This window comes from Podarcis bocagei, assembly GCF_964188305.1.
Source record: "Podarcis bocagei genome assembly, chromosome: 1".
NCBI lineage: Eukaryota > Metazoa > Chordata > Lepidosauria > Squamata > Lacertidae > Podarcis > Podarcis bocagei.
In genome coordinates, this window is record NC_138125.1 from 18,419,187 (window position 1) to 18,432,872 (window position 13,686).

The 13,686-nt window shown below is 43.5% G+C and overlaps 1 protein-coding gene across 1 annotated transcript in view; it reads left to right on the forward strand.

The window, feature by feature from the left end:
• Positions 1-148: 148 nt before the first annotated feature.
• Positions 149-13,686, forward strand: part of LOC308586434 (cholesterol 24-hydroxylase-like) — a 30,241-nt gene continuing 16,703 nt past the window's right edge. The window contains exons 1-10 of the mRNA XM_081193103.1: positions 149-337; positions 3,519-3,596; positions 5,169-5,250; positions 7,475-7,548; positions 9,009-9,095; positions 9,961-10,099; positions 10,803-10,913; positions 11,409-11,565; positions 12,811-12,873; positions 13,304-13,376. Of these exons, the coding sequence (XP_081049229.1) occupies positions 201-337; positions 3,519-3,596; positions 5,169-5,250; positions 7,475-7,548; positions 9,009-9,095; positions 9,961-10,099; positions 10,803-10,913; positions 11,409-11,565; positions 12,811-12,873; positions 13,304-13,376 (1,001 nt within the window). The 5' untranslated portion in view covers positions 149-200. The remainder of the gene's footprint in view (positions 338-3,518; positions 3,597-5,168; positions 5,251-7,474; positions 7,549-9,008; positions 9,096-9,960; positions 10,100-10,802; positions 10,914-11,408; positions 11,566-12,810; positions 12,874-13,303; positions 13,377-13,686) is intronic.

The following is a 13,686-nucleotide window of genomic DNA, read 5'->3' on the forward strand; positions in this document are numbered from 1 at the left end:
GGTTTTTACTTCTTTCCTAGGGGAAACCGTTATGGATGCTTGGGAATGTGCCTCTCCAGCTGAGTTAGCAATTGCGCGCGGGCTGTATCTTTAAAGGGAAAGGCTTTTTGCACGCTGGCTCCTCCCAGTCTAAAGGCCTTTTTTGCCTGACAGAGGCGGACGTTGACTTCGCTCCTGCAGAAGCTGAGCTCTCCGCCGCCATGGAGGCGCTGGAGGTGATCTGGGGCTTGCTGCGCCTCTTGCTGGCCGTGTCCCTCCTGGCGTTTGGCCTCTACTGCTGCTACATAAAATCTATCCATATGAAATACGATTACATCCCCAGCGCCCCGAGGGCGAGGTAAGAAGCGGGAGCGTCGACAAGTTTCCTTTCCCGATTCTATCCAGGGAAGCAGGATAAACTACAGAGCAGCAGTCAGCTTTCTGGATCCCCCCCCCCCCCATGCTGGCTGGGGATAATGAGACTTTTAGCCCCAAGTACGATCCGTGCGTTTTTACGCAGAAGGAAGCCCCCTGCTATGTTCAAGGGGACTTTCCGCGCATGCCTATGTTTGCTCAAAAGTAAGCAAACTTCAATGGGGTTTACTCCCTCGTAAGTGGCAGGTTTAGGATTTGGAGGTTCAACCTCCCCCACTCCTTCCAAGCAACGTGTTTATGATGCATCTTGGTCCAGTTCATTTTCCTTTCTCTTCTTTGCTTTTGGCAAAGATCCAGGCTGGAGGAAATTCATGTCGCACAGTTGAAGTTGGTTTGGTGTTCTACTTGCTCAGAGAACCCCCTCCCCAAATCAGACCCCCCCCGGTTCTTTTTTTCATCCATAAGGAAGGCCATGGGGGAAATGGACCGAATTGTTTGCAACATCTACAACCTCCCCGCAATCAGTTTGCAGTGGATACTCAATAAATAGCAGGTGTTGTCCAAGCTTTTTGCAAACTTTGTGCAAATAAATTCCGAGGAACATTTTAAAAAAAAGTCGTCCGGTTTGTTTGTTTGTTTAAGCAGCAGCAGCAGATCAGCTTGAATTGTGGAACTTGCATTTGTTAGTATGTGTTTGAATCGTGTCGGAAATTAGTGGCAGTCTGGTAGTATTCCACCTGTCTCTTCTGGGATAGAAGCAAGAGCTGTGCCAAGAGACTCCTGCTGTTTCAGATTCAGATCTTATTGCATGAACAATGTTGAGCTTTAAATAATGTTTTAAATCCCCCCCATACAAGTACAGTCTACTGTGGAGGGGACCACACTGCAGCCGGGAGGAGTTTATGGCAATCTTGCGATGCAGTCCACTGTTGATGTACCAGGTAGCAGGTGGGGCCAAGACTGGCCTAGACTTGAAGCCAAAACCCACCCATCCCCAAAGCAAAACACCCTGCAGAATGCCAAAAAACTAAAATTGCACCCCCTCTGATTCCTTCCCAGCTTGTGGAAGTCCAGGCAATTTGTGTGCAGTTCCACGCCCCTTGCAGTTAGACCCACACTTCTAGATATTAATGAGAACTCAAGATAGTGTTTAAACCTTACACATGAAGGAAGAGCTGGGTTAGAATGAGCATAGACACCACAGCTGGCAACTGTCTTTTGTTTCTTGGGCAGTGGGCAGTGTGGTGCAGTGGTTAGAGTATTAGACTGAAGCTCTCTAGGTGGAACTGGGCAAGTCACACACTCTCTCAGCCTAACCTTCATCTCTGGGTTGCCGCGAGGTTAAAATGGAGAAGAGAGAAAACGTGCAGCACCATTTTGAGCTCTTTGGGATATTACTACTATTGCTGTTATTATTTATTAAATTGGTATAGTGCCCTTCATCTGAAGATCACAGATTCACAACATAAAAATACAAAACGAGAGCATGAAATGCACATTAAAAATAAAAAGCAAACCAATAACCCTCCTCCCACAAACACATTTAAAGGGACATAGACTGATGTGATAAATCAGGGACTGCCAACCTTGGCACCTCCTTTGGTGCCCCTGGGTTGAACCATAATTCCCCGATTCCCAACTTCCTTTTTTTTAAAAAAAAGTTTTAAAATATTTGGAACCTGAGATAGGAGGCAAGGCCAACATTCTCATTTGTTCCTACTCATCTCTTGGTGTTTTGCCCTCCCTTTGAAATAATTTGCTGCCCCAAGAACAATTTCTGTGTAACCCCAGTATTTGAGAGAAGGAAAGGTCTAGCTGTGGTCTGGGCAGGGGGGAGCAAGGGAGTGGGGATTTCCACAGGCAGCTCCATCAAAGTCAACTCCAACAGCTGGGTACTCTTCTGAGTCTTGATGTTGTAAGTGGTTCTTAACACGCTGGAATTTTCCAGACATATGCCTCTTCTGCAAGACGGGATCCACAAGTTTGCCCTGTTCAGCTGGAAGATAATTGGGGGGTGGGAGGAACTGCCATAGTCTATGTAATATTCTCATTCCACCCATAAAATTAGCAAGACTGTGTGTAAATCTGGAGAGGAGTCATTGGCTGGTGATAGAATTTGTGTATTGTATGTCAAATCACGCCAACCTAGCAGTTTGAAAGCACGTCCAAGTGCAAGTAGATAAATAGGTACTGCTCCGGCGGGAAGGTAAACGGCGTTTCTGTGCACTGCTCTGGTTTCGCCAGAAGTGGCTTAGTCATGCTGGCCACATGACTTGGAAAAACTGTCTACGGACAAACGTCGGCTCCCTCGGCCAGTAAAGTGAGATGAGCGCCGCAACCCCAGAGTCGTTTGCGAGTAGATTTAATTGTTGGGGTCCTTTACATTTTTTTTTTTAAATATCAAATCACACAGCTCTGCCCTACTCCAACTCCCTGGTCCTGAATAGGGTAACTGTGCCCCTGAATGACCAGGTGCACAGCCTGGAACTCATTTTGGACTCACAGCTGTCCATGAAGGCGCAGGTCAATTCTGTATCCAGGGCAGCTGTCTACCAGCTCCACCTGGTACACAGGCTGAGACCCTACCTGCTCGTGGACTGTCTCGCCAGAGTGGTGCATGCTCTGCTTATCTCCCACTTGAACTACTGCAATGCACTTTACATGGGGCTACCTTTGAAGGTGACTCAGAAACTGCAGCTAATCCAGAATGCGGCAGCTAGACTGGTGACTGGGAGTGGCCGCCGAGACCACATAACACCGGTCCTGAGAGATCTGCAATGGCTCCCAGTAGTAGAGATCTGCAATGGCTCCCATCTGCAATGGCTCCCAGTCCTGAGAGATCTGCAATGGCTCCAAGCAGCTATCTTATCTTGAAAAGACATCTGAAGGCAGCCCTGTTTAGGGAAGTTTTAAATATTTAATGCTGTATTGTTTTTAACACTCGATTGTGAGCTGCCCAGAGTGGCTGGGGAAACTCAGGCAGATGGGCGGGGTATAAATAATAATAATAATTATTATCATCATCATCATCTTGCTGGCTGTGGAACCAGCCTTGACAATGATTAAAGGGGCAGGATCCATGTCCTCCTTTTCACCTGACTGCATCTTCCATGTATATGTGTGCCTTACATGCCTTAAATTCTGCCCTTACCATTTTTTTGCAGCTTTTTCTTGGGCCACCTGCCAATGCTATGGGGAATGCTGAAAAATAATGAATGTGCTCATCAGGTCTTCTTGCAATGGTATGTAAAAAAATAATAATCAAATAGTTTAAAATATGAGATAATGAATTGCATTGCCAGCAGTCTATATGGTGTCTTGGTTTGTTTGTTTCTTAAAAAATCTTTAAATGCATGTCTGCAGACAGAAGCTGTTCTTTTTGAAATTTTGCGGGGCACCTACTAATTGTATATACTTCGTCAATAATAAAATAATACGATAACTAGTTCTCATCCGGTAGAATGGTTCAGAAGAAGTGTGAAAACTCCAAATGTTAGCCTCGCTGAAGAAGCAGATACTTGGTTGTGATCTAATTTTGTGTTTGTGGTGTTGAAAGCTGATTAGCCAATGTAGAAATTTGCTTTGTTTGCCTGGGTACTGAGAGTGAACCTTTGATCAGGTGACGAAGCTACTGAGTTGCAAATTCGCCATCTTGAAAGGCTGGTGGCTGTTAGTCCCTCTCTGACCCTGACAAGTGATAATATTGCTTAACATTTCATATTTTGTAAGGTGCCAAGCCTATGCTGCACAGCACAAGACATTGTATGTATGTTTTTGATGTTTTAATTCTGTTGTAAATAAAGTTTTGCCAGTAAAAGTTTGAATAATATTTCCGTGGGCCTCGGTAATGTTTCATTTCCAAAGGAGTCGGTTCTTATGCTTCCAGTCGCTTCAGACTGCGCTATATTTAATATCTGCGACAGGGAATGCCTGACTCCCTCCTCTGGCAACCTGCACAGAATTTTGCTTAATTGGTTGCCATCAATTTGATTTAATTAATTTTTATAATGAAATATTTTTAGATTGTGTGACTATTTGACTGTTTGATTATTTGATTGTTGTTAGCCGCCCTGAGCCCGGCTTTGGCTGGGGAGGGCGGGATATAAATAAAATTTATTATTATTATTATTATTATTATTATTATTATTATTATTATTCTTTGGGGCTGCTGCCACCTCTGAACTTCTGAGGGAGGTGGAATTACCACTTCTGAACATAACACTTCAAGGGGTCTGTAGGGAAGGAGGTGGTCTGTCAGTTATTTGAGGCACAAGTCATCTAGGGCTTTAAAGGCTAGTGTGAGCAGATGTTGGGCTCATAAATGAACTGGCATCCAATGCAGTTTTTTTTAGAATAGGGCTTCTAAAGGAAACCCCAGCAAGTAATCTGGCTGTTGTGTTTGGGACCAGTTGAAGGTTCTGAGTCATCTTCAAGGGAAGCTCCCTGTAGAATACATTGCAGTCATCCCATCTGGAAGCTACAGGAGCATGGAGTACTATGGGCAGTTCATCTCTCTCTTGAATATTTTATATATACTCCAGCTGCCCCTGTGTGCTGGGGAACATATTCTCATATCCCTAACACTAGAGATACAGCTTTTTTATTATTATTAAGTGAACCCATGTTCAGGAATTTCCTTTCAAGTCTTTACACAGCAATGACCTTAGAAAGAAAGAAAAAATATGATGTCTCTTGTTCTAGTATGTGCTTAGTATGGCAGCAGCATTTCTTACACCTTGTTTGATAGATAAATATGGTCATTAACTTGATCGTATGGTCACTTTTTACTACTGTTCAAATATCTTCCTTCACAGGGCTAATGAATATGGACCCATCTTGCGTTTTAATGCCTTTCACAGAGTCATGGTATTGGTATTAAGTCCTGAAGGAGTAAAGGTATATTTTGCGGTTTCCCCCTCTGAGCATGAAAATGAAAGTGATTTTTCAAAATTCCAGTATTCAGTGTATTATGCATCATTCCCTCTTCCAGGGAACTCTAGGAGTTGTGGCTTTGTGAAGACAGTAGGTAACTCCTAACAACTCCCAGCACCCTGAGCAAACCACAACTCCCAGGATTCTTTGGGAGAAGCCATGACTGATAGAGATCTTGACTCTTTGTTGTTTTAGAGTATTTGACTCCTTATTACAAACCACTTGAGTACATTTTTTAATATATAGTAAGTGGTCTATTGATGCGGGTGGCGCTGTGGTCTAAACCACAGAGCCTAGGGCTTGCCGATCAGAAGGTCGGCGGTTTGAATCCCCGCGACGGGGTGAGCTCCCTTTGCTTGGTCCCAGCTCCTGCCAACCTAGTAGTTCGAAAGCACATCAAAGTGCAAGTAGATAAATGGGTACCGCTCCAGTGGGAAGGTAAACGGCGTTTCCGTGCGCTACTCTGGTTCACCAGAAGCGGCTTAGTCATGCTGGCCACATGACCTGGAAGCTATACTATCCCTCGGCCAGTAAAGCGAGGTGAACGCCACAACCTCAGAGTCGTTTGACTGGACCTAATGGTCAGTGGTCCCTTTACCTTTACCTTTAAGTGGTCTATAAGAGGACTAAATTATCCCCACCCCCATCCTCCAACTTCACCACATTACATGTAGCTCAGGAAGGCTGCTGAATCACACACTTCTCAGTATCTCTGATTTAATCCCTATGGTTCAAACCATTTGTTTTCCCAATAGAAGAAATCTGTACATTTGGATTAAATATAGCAGGGGTGCAGGAATTAGAATTACTAAGGAAATGGAAGGAGATGGATATGAGGGATATAATTCATTAAGAGACCCTGCGTTCATAGATAGACCGATAACAAAAAGTTCAGTTCACAGGAATTGCCTTCTGGTGCTTTCAAATTTGCCATGAAAAGCAATCATAAATTTTTACTTGGTGATTGCTGTGCTCCTAAGTGCGCTTTTTTGGAAGTAAAGTTCCCTGAGTTCAATACCAAGTAAACATGTTTAGAATTATTATTATTATTAATAATAATAATAATAATAATAATAATAATAATAATAATAATTGTATGCTGCTATATACCCGCAGGTCTCAGGGAGGTTCACAGAATAAAATCACGATATAAAAACACAATACATCAGGCATGGACAAACTCTGGCCCTCCAGATGTTTGGGACTACAATTCCCATCATCCTTAGCTAACACGACCAGTGGTCAGAGATGATGGGAATTGTAGTCCCAAACATCTGGAGGGCCAGAGTTTGCCTATGCCTGCAATATATCATCAAAATAAAAACAAGAGCAACCCAATAATCCCTCCCAACCCCACATTTTAAAAGGGCATTGCATGTCAGTCAGACAAAGGCCTGGTTAAAGAGGTACGTTTTTGTCTGTACAGTGGACCCACTACTGGGTAAACTGTAGGTTCCCCTTTGACGTTCTAATAGCAAACTTCCCTGCTAAGTCCATTTTTTAATATATAGTAAGTGGTCTATTGATGCGGGTGGCACTGTGGTCTAAACCACAGAGCCTAGGGCTTGCCGATCAGAAGGTCGGCGGTTTGAATCCCTGCGACAGGGTGAGCTCCCTTTGCTTGGTCCCAGCTCCTGCCAACCTAGTAGTTCGAAAGCACATCAAAGTGCAAGTAGATAAATGGGTACCGCTCCAGTGGGAAGGTAAACGGCGTTTCCGTGCGCTACTCTGGTTCACCAGAAGCGGCCTAGTCATGCTGGCCACATGACCTGGAAGCTATACTATCCCTCGGCCAGTAAAGCGAGGTGAACGCCACAACCTCAGAGTCGTTTGACTGGACCTAATGGTCAGTGGTCCCTTTAGCCTTTACCAAATTTAAATACCCCAAATCCCACCCTCGAAACACTGGTGGGATGGAGGAAGCCCTGTATATCTTATTCCCTCTTTACAATCTTAGCGGAGAGTATTCATTGTGACCACATGAATTACCATATTTTTCCGTGTATAAGACTATATTTTTTTCCTAAATTTTTGAAGTTTAAAATAAGGGGTCATCTTATACATGGATAATGCATATTCTTAATTTTGAGTCCCCAAAAATAGGGGGCATCTTATACATGGGGGTCGTGTTATACATGGAAAAATACGGTATATGTGAATACGGACTGACAAAATCATTTAATTTTAGGAGTTCCTGATGTTACCACAATACCCAAAGGATCCAGTTTCATATGGACATCTTTTTAATTTATTCGGTGTACGGTAGGTAAGATGTACATAGCTAAGATGTACTGGTATGTGGCGTGTGGGATGAGAAAATTCCATTGATTCAGAAAAAGGTTGTGATCTTTAATGCCACCAGGCAGGTGAATTTCTTCAGGCTCTGTTATATGCAGAAATGGATAGCACTGAATAACTTGGGTTCAGGATTCCTTAAGGACCACCTGAGCACTTATATCCCAGCCCAGTCACTGAGAATATCCTGAGGAGCACTGTTCATTGTCCCCCCATCTTAACAGAGCGCTGACTGGCTTCAGCTGGAAGTTGAGTATTTTGCTTTGCTAGTCCCAGGCTAAGGGATGTAGGTGGCGCTGTGGGTTAAACCACAGAACCTAGGACTTGCCGATCAGAAGGTCGGCGGTTCGAATCCCAGTGACGGGGTGAGCTCCTGTTGCTCGGTCCTTGCTCCTGCCAACCTAGCAGTTCAAAAGCAAGTCAAAGTGCAAGTAGATAAATAGGTACCGCTCCGGTGGGAAGGTAAACGGCGTTTCTGTGTGCTGTTCTGGTTCAACAGAAGCAGCTTAGTCATGCTGGCCACATGACCCGGAAGCTGTATGCCGGCTCCCTCGGCCAATAAAGTGAGATGAGTGCCGCAACCCCAGAGTCGGTCACAACTGGACCTAATGGTCAGGGGTACCTTTACCTTTACCTTTTAGTCCCAGGCTATGGACCACCCTCACAGCAGACATCCTTACAGCTAACTCTTGGGAGACCTACTTTATGTGGACAGGTCTATTCAGCTCTCATTCCCCCCCCCCCCCAAGATGAGCCTGTCATTTTAAATGATTATTTTGTACACCACCTTGATATTTTCTATGAGTGGGCAGTATACACATTTTTTAAAATAAACAAATAAATAAAAAGTGCAGGAAATGCTGTGCGATCGAGGTGTCGAACCTATGAATTGGTGACAACAGACCCCCAAGTGCCAGATGGCATTTCTAAGCGGTTTCATACAGATATTGGAGCAGCATAGGAGACAAGATAAACTCAAAAGTCTAAGGTATTGACCCAAGAATATCCTATTGCCACTTTCTGGAATTGACACTGGAGGGAGTTCTGGAAGCTCTGTCAATTAGAGAAGAGGTCAGTTCTTCTTCAACTCAGTCTTGGGCTGATTAACATCCAATACCCTTTTAAATGTGTTGCTGGGGGGGGGGGTATTGTTATGTTTTTGTGCTTGCTTTTATTATGCATTTTGGGTTTTCTCCCTCCTGTAATGAAATTTTCTGTTTTACATTTTAGAATATTCATTTAAACAATCTTAAAATATCAGTGACTTCCCTTCTTCTCTTTCAATGCTTCATTTTGCATAAATTAAATCCCTGCATATTTTACATAAACTATACCATTCAGTATTCCATTATTACAGGACAGTGGGTCAGAACATGATTTCAGAACTGGTCCTGAAATAGTAATAAAAATTCTCCATTGTTTTTCAGATTTTTAGGAAATGGCTTGCTGACTGATCGTGATAATGACCACTGGCACAAGCAGCGGAAAATTATGGACCCGGCCTTCAGTCGCAAGTAGATATTAACAGAATGTCTTTTCTTAAGTGATGCTGCGCATTTCGGTTCATGTTAATAACCTAACCACCTATCTCTAAATGTGCTTATGGCTCAATTTGTAAATAGCACTAACCCCAACAGCATGAATGTATGCTTCTGGCATACCTTCTGGAGGCTTCTGGAGAGGCGATTGTGACTGTTTTTCTTCTCTTGTTGCTGCTGTGAGCTAATCCATGATTTGGCTTAGCGGGTTGTCTGAAACAGAATTCATGGTTTGTCTCCCTCCAGACAAACCATAGGCAGTGTAAAACCAAGGACAAACCTTGGTTGCAGTTTGGCGCAAGACAAATCATGCGTGTGGGTTTGGACAATATACTAAGACAAACCACAGCTTAGCTCACAGCAGCAGGAGGACCAGATGTGGAGAGGAGCAAAGCAGCCACAATCTCCTCTCTTGAGAACCAGCACGTTCATGCTAAGCTATAGTCCAAGTAGCTGTGCTGTGTTTCACCTGTGATATTGATGTATCACAGTATTTTAATATTCTTTTGGAAGCCGCCCAGAGTGGCTGGGGAAACCCAGCCAGATGGGCGGGGTATAAATAATAAATTATTATTGTTGTTATTATTATTATTATTATTATTATTATTATTATTATTATTATTAGAGGCAGAAATAATTCTGTGTGTGTTGCTGGAAGCCACAGGAGGCGAAAATAACCTTGAGCTTGGGTCTTGCTTGCTTGGTCACTGTGAGAGCGGAATGCTGTCCTGCATGTGCCATGGGTCTGATCCAGTTAGCGCTTATATTCATTTCCACACCTTAGACAGCTTCCAGTTTGACCGCAAAGTCCTGCCTTTGCTTGCTTTTATTAATTTCACAGTTACCTGATGGGCTTGATGGGGCCCTTTAATGAGCAAACAGAAGAGCTTATGAGGCTGCTGGATGAAAAAGCCGATGGAGAAACTGCAGTGGATGTGATGAGCCTGCTGAAACGCGTGACGCTGGACATCATTGCAAAGGTACTCGCCGGATGAATTTCCTGTTTCCATTAAGGAGCAGGGGATGCCTCTCATTCTGAGTCAAATTGAGTCAAAGGGCAGCACAAAGGACAAGTTTAATATGGGAGAAAAGGGTGTTGGGAAGCCTTCACCCTTTGGGGCTAACACATAGGGAAAGGAAATCTTACATTGCATGTCTGTTGAATAGAGCCACAGCACAAATAAATAATTTCTGCCAAGTATCCAGAGGAATGCTGCGATTCCCCAGCTCAGCTTTCACCCAGCTTCATAAGACATGCAAAGCTGACATCAGAATAATAACAGTGTGTTGTACCTATTTTTTAATTGCTGTTGCTGTTTTAATTGTATGGAATTCATGTTGGCTGGCTTTAATAGTGTTTAATTTTGGTTTAATTTTTGTATATTTCTGTGCCAGGACCTTCAGGTGAAAGGCAGGCTATATATATGTTACATGAATATATAACAAAATGTACACACACATACACAGCCTGTTGTGTTTCTGACCAAGAAGCCAAGGGCTTTTTAACATTCCTGTAACTCTTTTGTGAACTTGAAGCAAGCTGAACCCCACAGGTATAATGTACCAAAACGTTTCCTCCTCTTTGGTGTTTAAAAGGCTTGAGAAGCAGAGATCAAGCTTGAAGTGCAAAGGAGGATGGCAGAATGCAAAGATGTTTTAGATCCCCTTTCTTCACATTATCAGGTAGCCTTTGGCCTTGAACTGAACACCCTGCATGATGAGAGCACGCCTTTTCCGCATGCGATGTCCATGATCATGAAAGGACTGGGTCAGTCACACAATCCATCATTTAAGGTCAGTGCAGGCATTTCTCGTGGAACTCTGACCCTCTCTGAAACATACATTATTGCTTGTCAAGCTTATTCCAAGAGTCTTGGACAAATCCTTTTGGGAAACTGGCAAGTGATGTTATCACTTAGTTCTTTTGCACCCCAGCATTCCTGCGCCACTAGATATGCCTTGAACATTTTTGCTTGGGCTTGCCCTGTTCTTCCTACCTGTTTCCAGACTGTCTTGTACAACTGTAGGACCCGCGTAGATTTTGCATAGCTGTTTTATTGCTGATCAATCAGCGATCTCTGATATGTTGGAATGGACCATTCAACACCTGCTGGTTGCTATTGCATTCACAAAGGATGCTTGTCTAAGGGAACATGAACCGCCAGTGGGCCACAGCTATCTTCTGTCTTAGCAGGTGGCTTTTGTTGACAGCTACGCCGTCCAGTAATATGTTCTTGGTTTTGCTCTGCTCTGCTCTGCTCCTCATGATAGTATCTGTTATCTGTCCAGTATCTGCCAAAGCACAGGAAAGAAGTGAAAGGGGTTCAGGAGAGCTTGCTACTGCTGCGCCGTTTTGGCAGCCAGTGTATCGAACAGAGACGCAAAGCCATCCAGAATGGGGAGGAGATCCCATTGGATATTCTGACTCAGATACTGAAGAGTGCAGGTAGGAGACTCCTTTTTTAATATGCTTTTTATTAATTTTCTGGTTTACACAAACAAATACAATAAATTTCATCCATCGTCCACTCATTTCCTTATCTGCCGCTCTGCCGAGCCATGACTTCCCTCGCTCCCTCCAACCAGTTTTCCTTTTTCAATCTACTTCCTGCAGTCTCTTCTTATTTTCCCAGTCCATGCCTTAAGATTTATTTCAGTCTTGCTAGTGTCTTCAGGTTCCTATAGTTATTATTTATATAATCCATAAATTTACTCCAATCTCTTTGGAATTTTGCTTCATTCTGGTTTTGGATCCTGCAGGTCAGTTTTGCTAGTTCTGCGTATTCCAACATCTTCGTCTGCCACTCCTCCATGAATGGCAATTCTTGTACTTTCCATTTTTGGGCAAACATAAATAACCCTTGAACCACTTTTTCAATTTCCTCTCCCATCAAGCCCAGCAAAAAAGCTTCTGGCTTTTTGGGAAAGGTATATTTAAACATCTTTTTCACTTTGTTGTAAATCATTTCCCAAAATGATTTTGTTTTCTCACATGTGGTAAAAGTCACCATCCTTATCTTTACACTCCCAGCATAATTTACTACTCATCCTAAACATTTTTGACAATTTCACGGGTGTCAAGTACCATGGGTACATCATTTTCATTGTATTTTCTTTTAAGATGGTACATGCTTTAAATTTTAAGTTCTCATTCCACAATCTCACAACATTGAGTATGATGTGTGGGTAGGGGACTCCTTTTTTCAAGGAATCATAGAATTGGAAAGGACCAAATATAGGATGGGGAACACTTGGCTCGCTAGCAGTACATGTGAAAAGGATCTAGGGGTCTTGATGGACCACGAGCTGAACATGAGTCAACAGTGTGATGCAGCAGCAAAAAAAGTGAATGCTCTTTTAGGCTGCATCAACAGAAGTATAGAGTCCAGCTCAAGGGAAGTAATAGTACCACTCTATTCTGCCTTAGACAGACCACACCTGGAATACTGTGTCCAGTTCTGGGTGCCACAATTTAAGAAGGATGTTGACAAGCTGGAACTTGTGCAGAGGAGGGCAACTAGGACAATAAGAGCTTTCTGACAGTAAGAGCTGTTTGACAGTGGAACAGTCTCCCTTGGGATGTTGTGGACTCTCCTTGGGGGTTTTTAAGCAGAGGTTGGATGGCATCTGTCATAGAGGCTTCCTTTTGGGCAGGGAGGTCAGCCTCACTCTTGGTTTCCTGTCTTGACAGCTGAGGAAGGGGACTGCGATGCTGAAATTCTCCTGGACAACTTCGTCACTTTCTTCATTGCAGGTTGGTAGATCTATATTCCGTTTTCCCTTCCATCCTTTAATTATGAACTGACCCAGACCCTGCGATCATCCTTTGAGGCCCTTCTTCATGGGCCTCCTCCGTGAGAGATGTGGAGGGCGGCAGCATGAGAACAAGGCCTTTTCTGTGGTGGCTCCCCACTTGTGGAATGCTCTTCCCAGGGAGGTTCGACTGGCGCCTTCATTATATATCTCCAGGCACCAGCCTGAAGTGTCCCTCTTCAACCTGGCCTTTGGCTAATTAAACAATCTGTGGCCTTTTAAACTGAGTGGTGGTGGTGATGATATTGTTTTTATTTGTTATTATGGTATGTATTTTTGTGTTGTAAACCAACATGTGATCTTCGGATAAAAGGTGGTATAGAAATTTAATAGATCGTAATAATAAAGTAATTAGATTCCCTGTCCTGCAGGTCACGAGACCACTGCCAACTTGTTGTCTTTTACCATATTGGAACTGGGACGGCAACCTGACACATTGAAGAAGTGGGTGAAGTTCGCCCTTTCCTTTTATTCTTCGTTTATTTGTGTTTTTATTTTTTAGCAGGTCCCTCCTACCCATTGACGGTCCGTTGAGTTATTTTATGCACTCTGTGTATGTCTAATGTTATACAGTGGTACCTCAGGTTACATACGCTTCAGGTTACAGACTCCACTAACCCAGAAATAATACCTCGGGTTAAGAACTTTGCTTCAGGATAAGAACAGAAATCATGCTCTGGCGGCGCGGCGGCAGCAGGAGGTGCCATTAGCTAAAGTGGTGCTTCAGGTTAAGAACAGTTTCAGGTTAAGAACG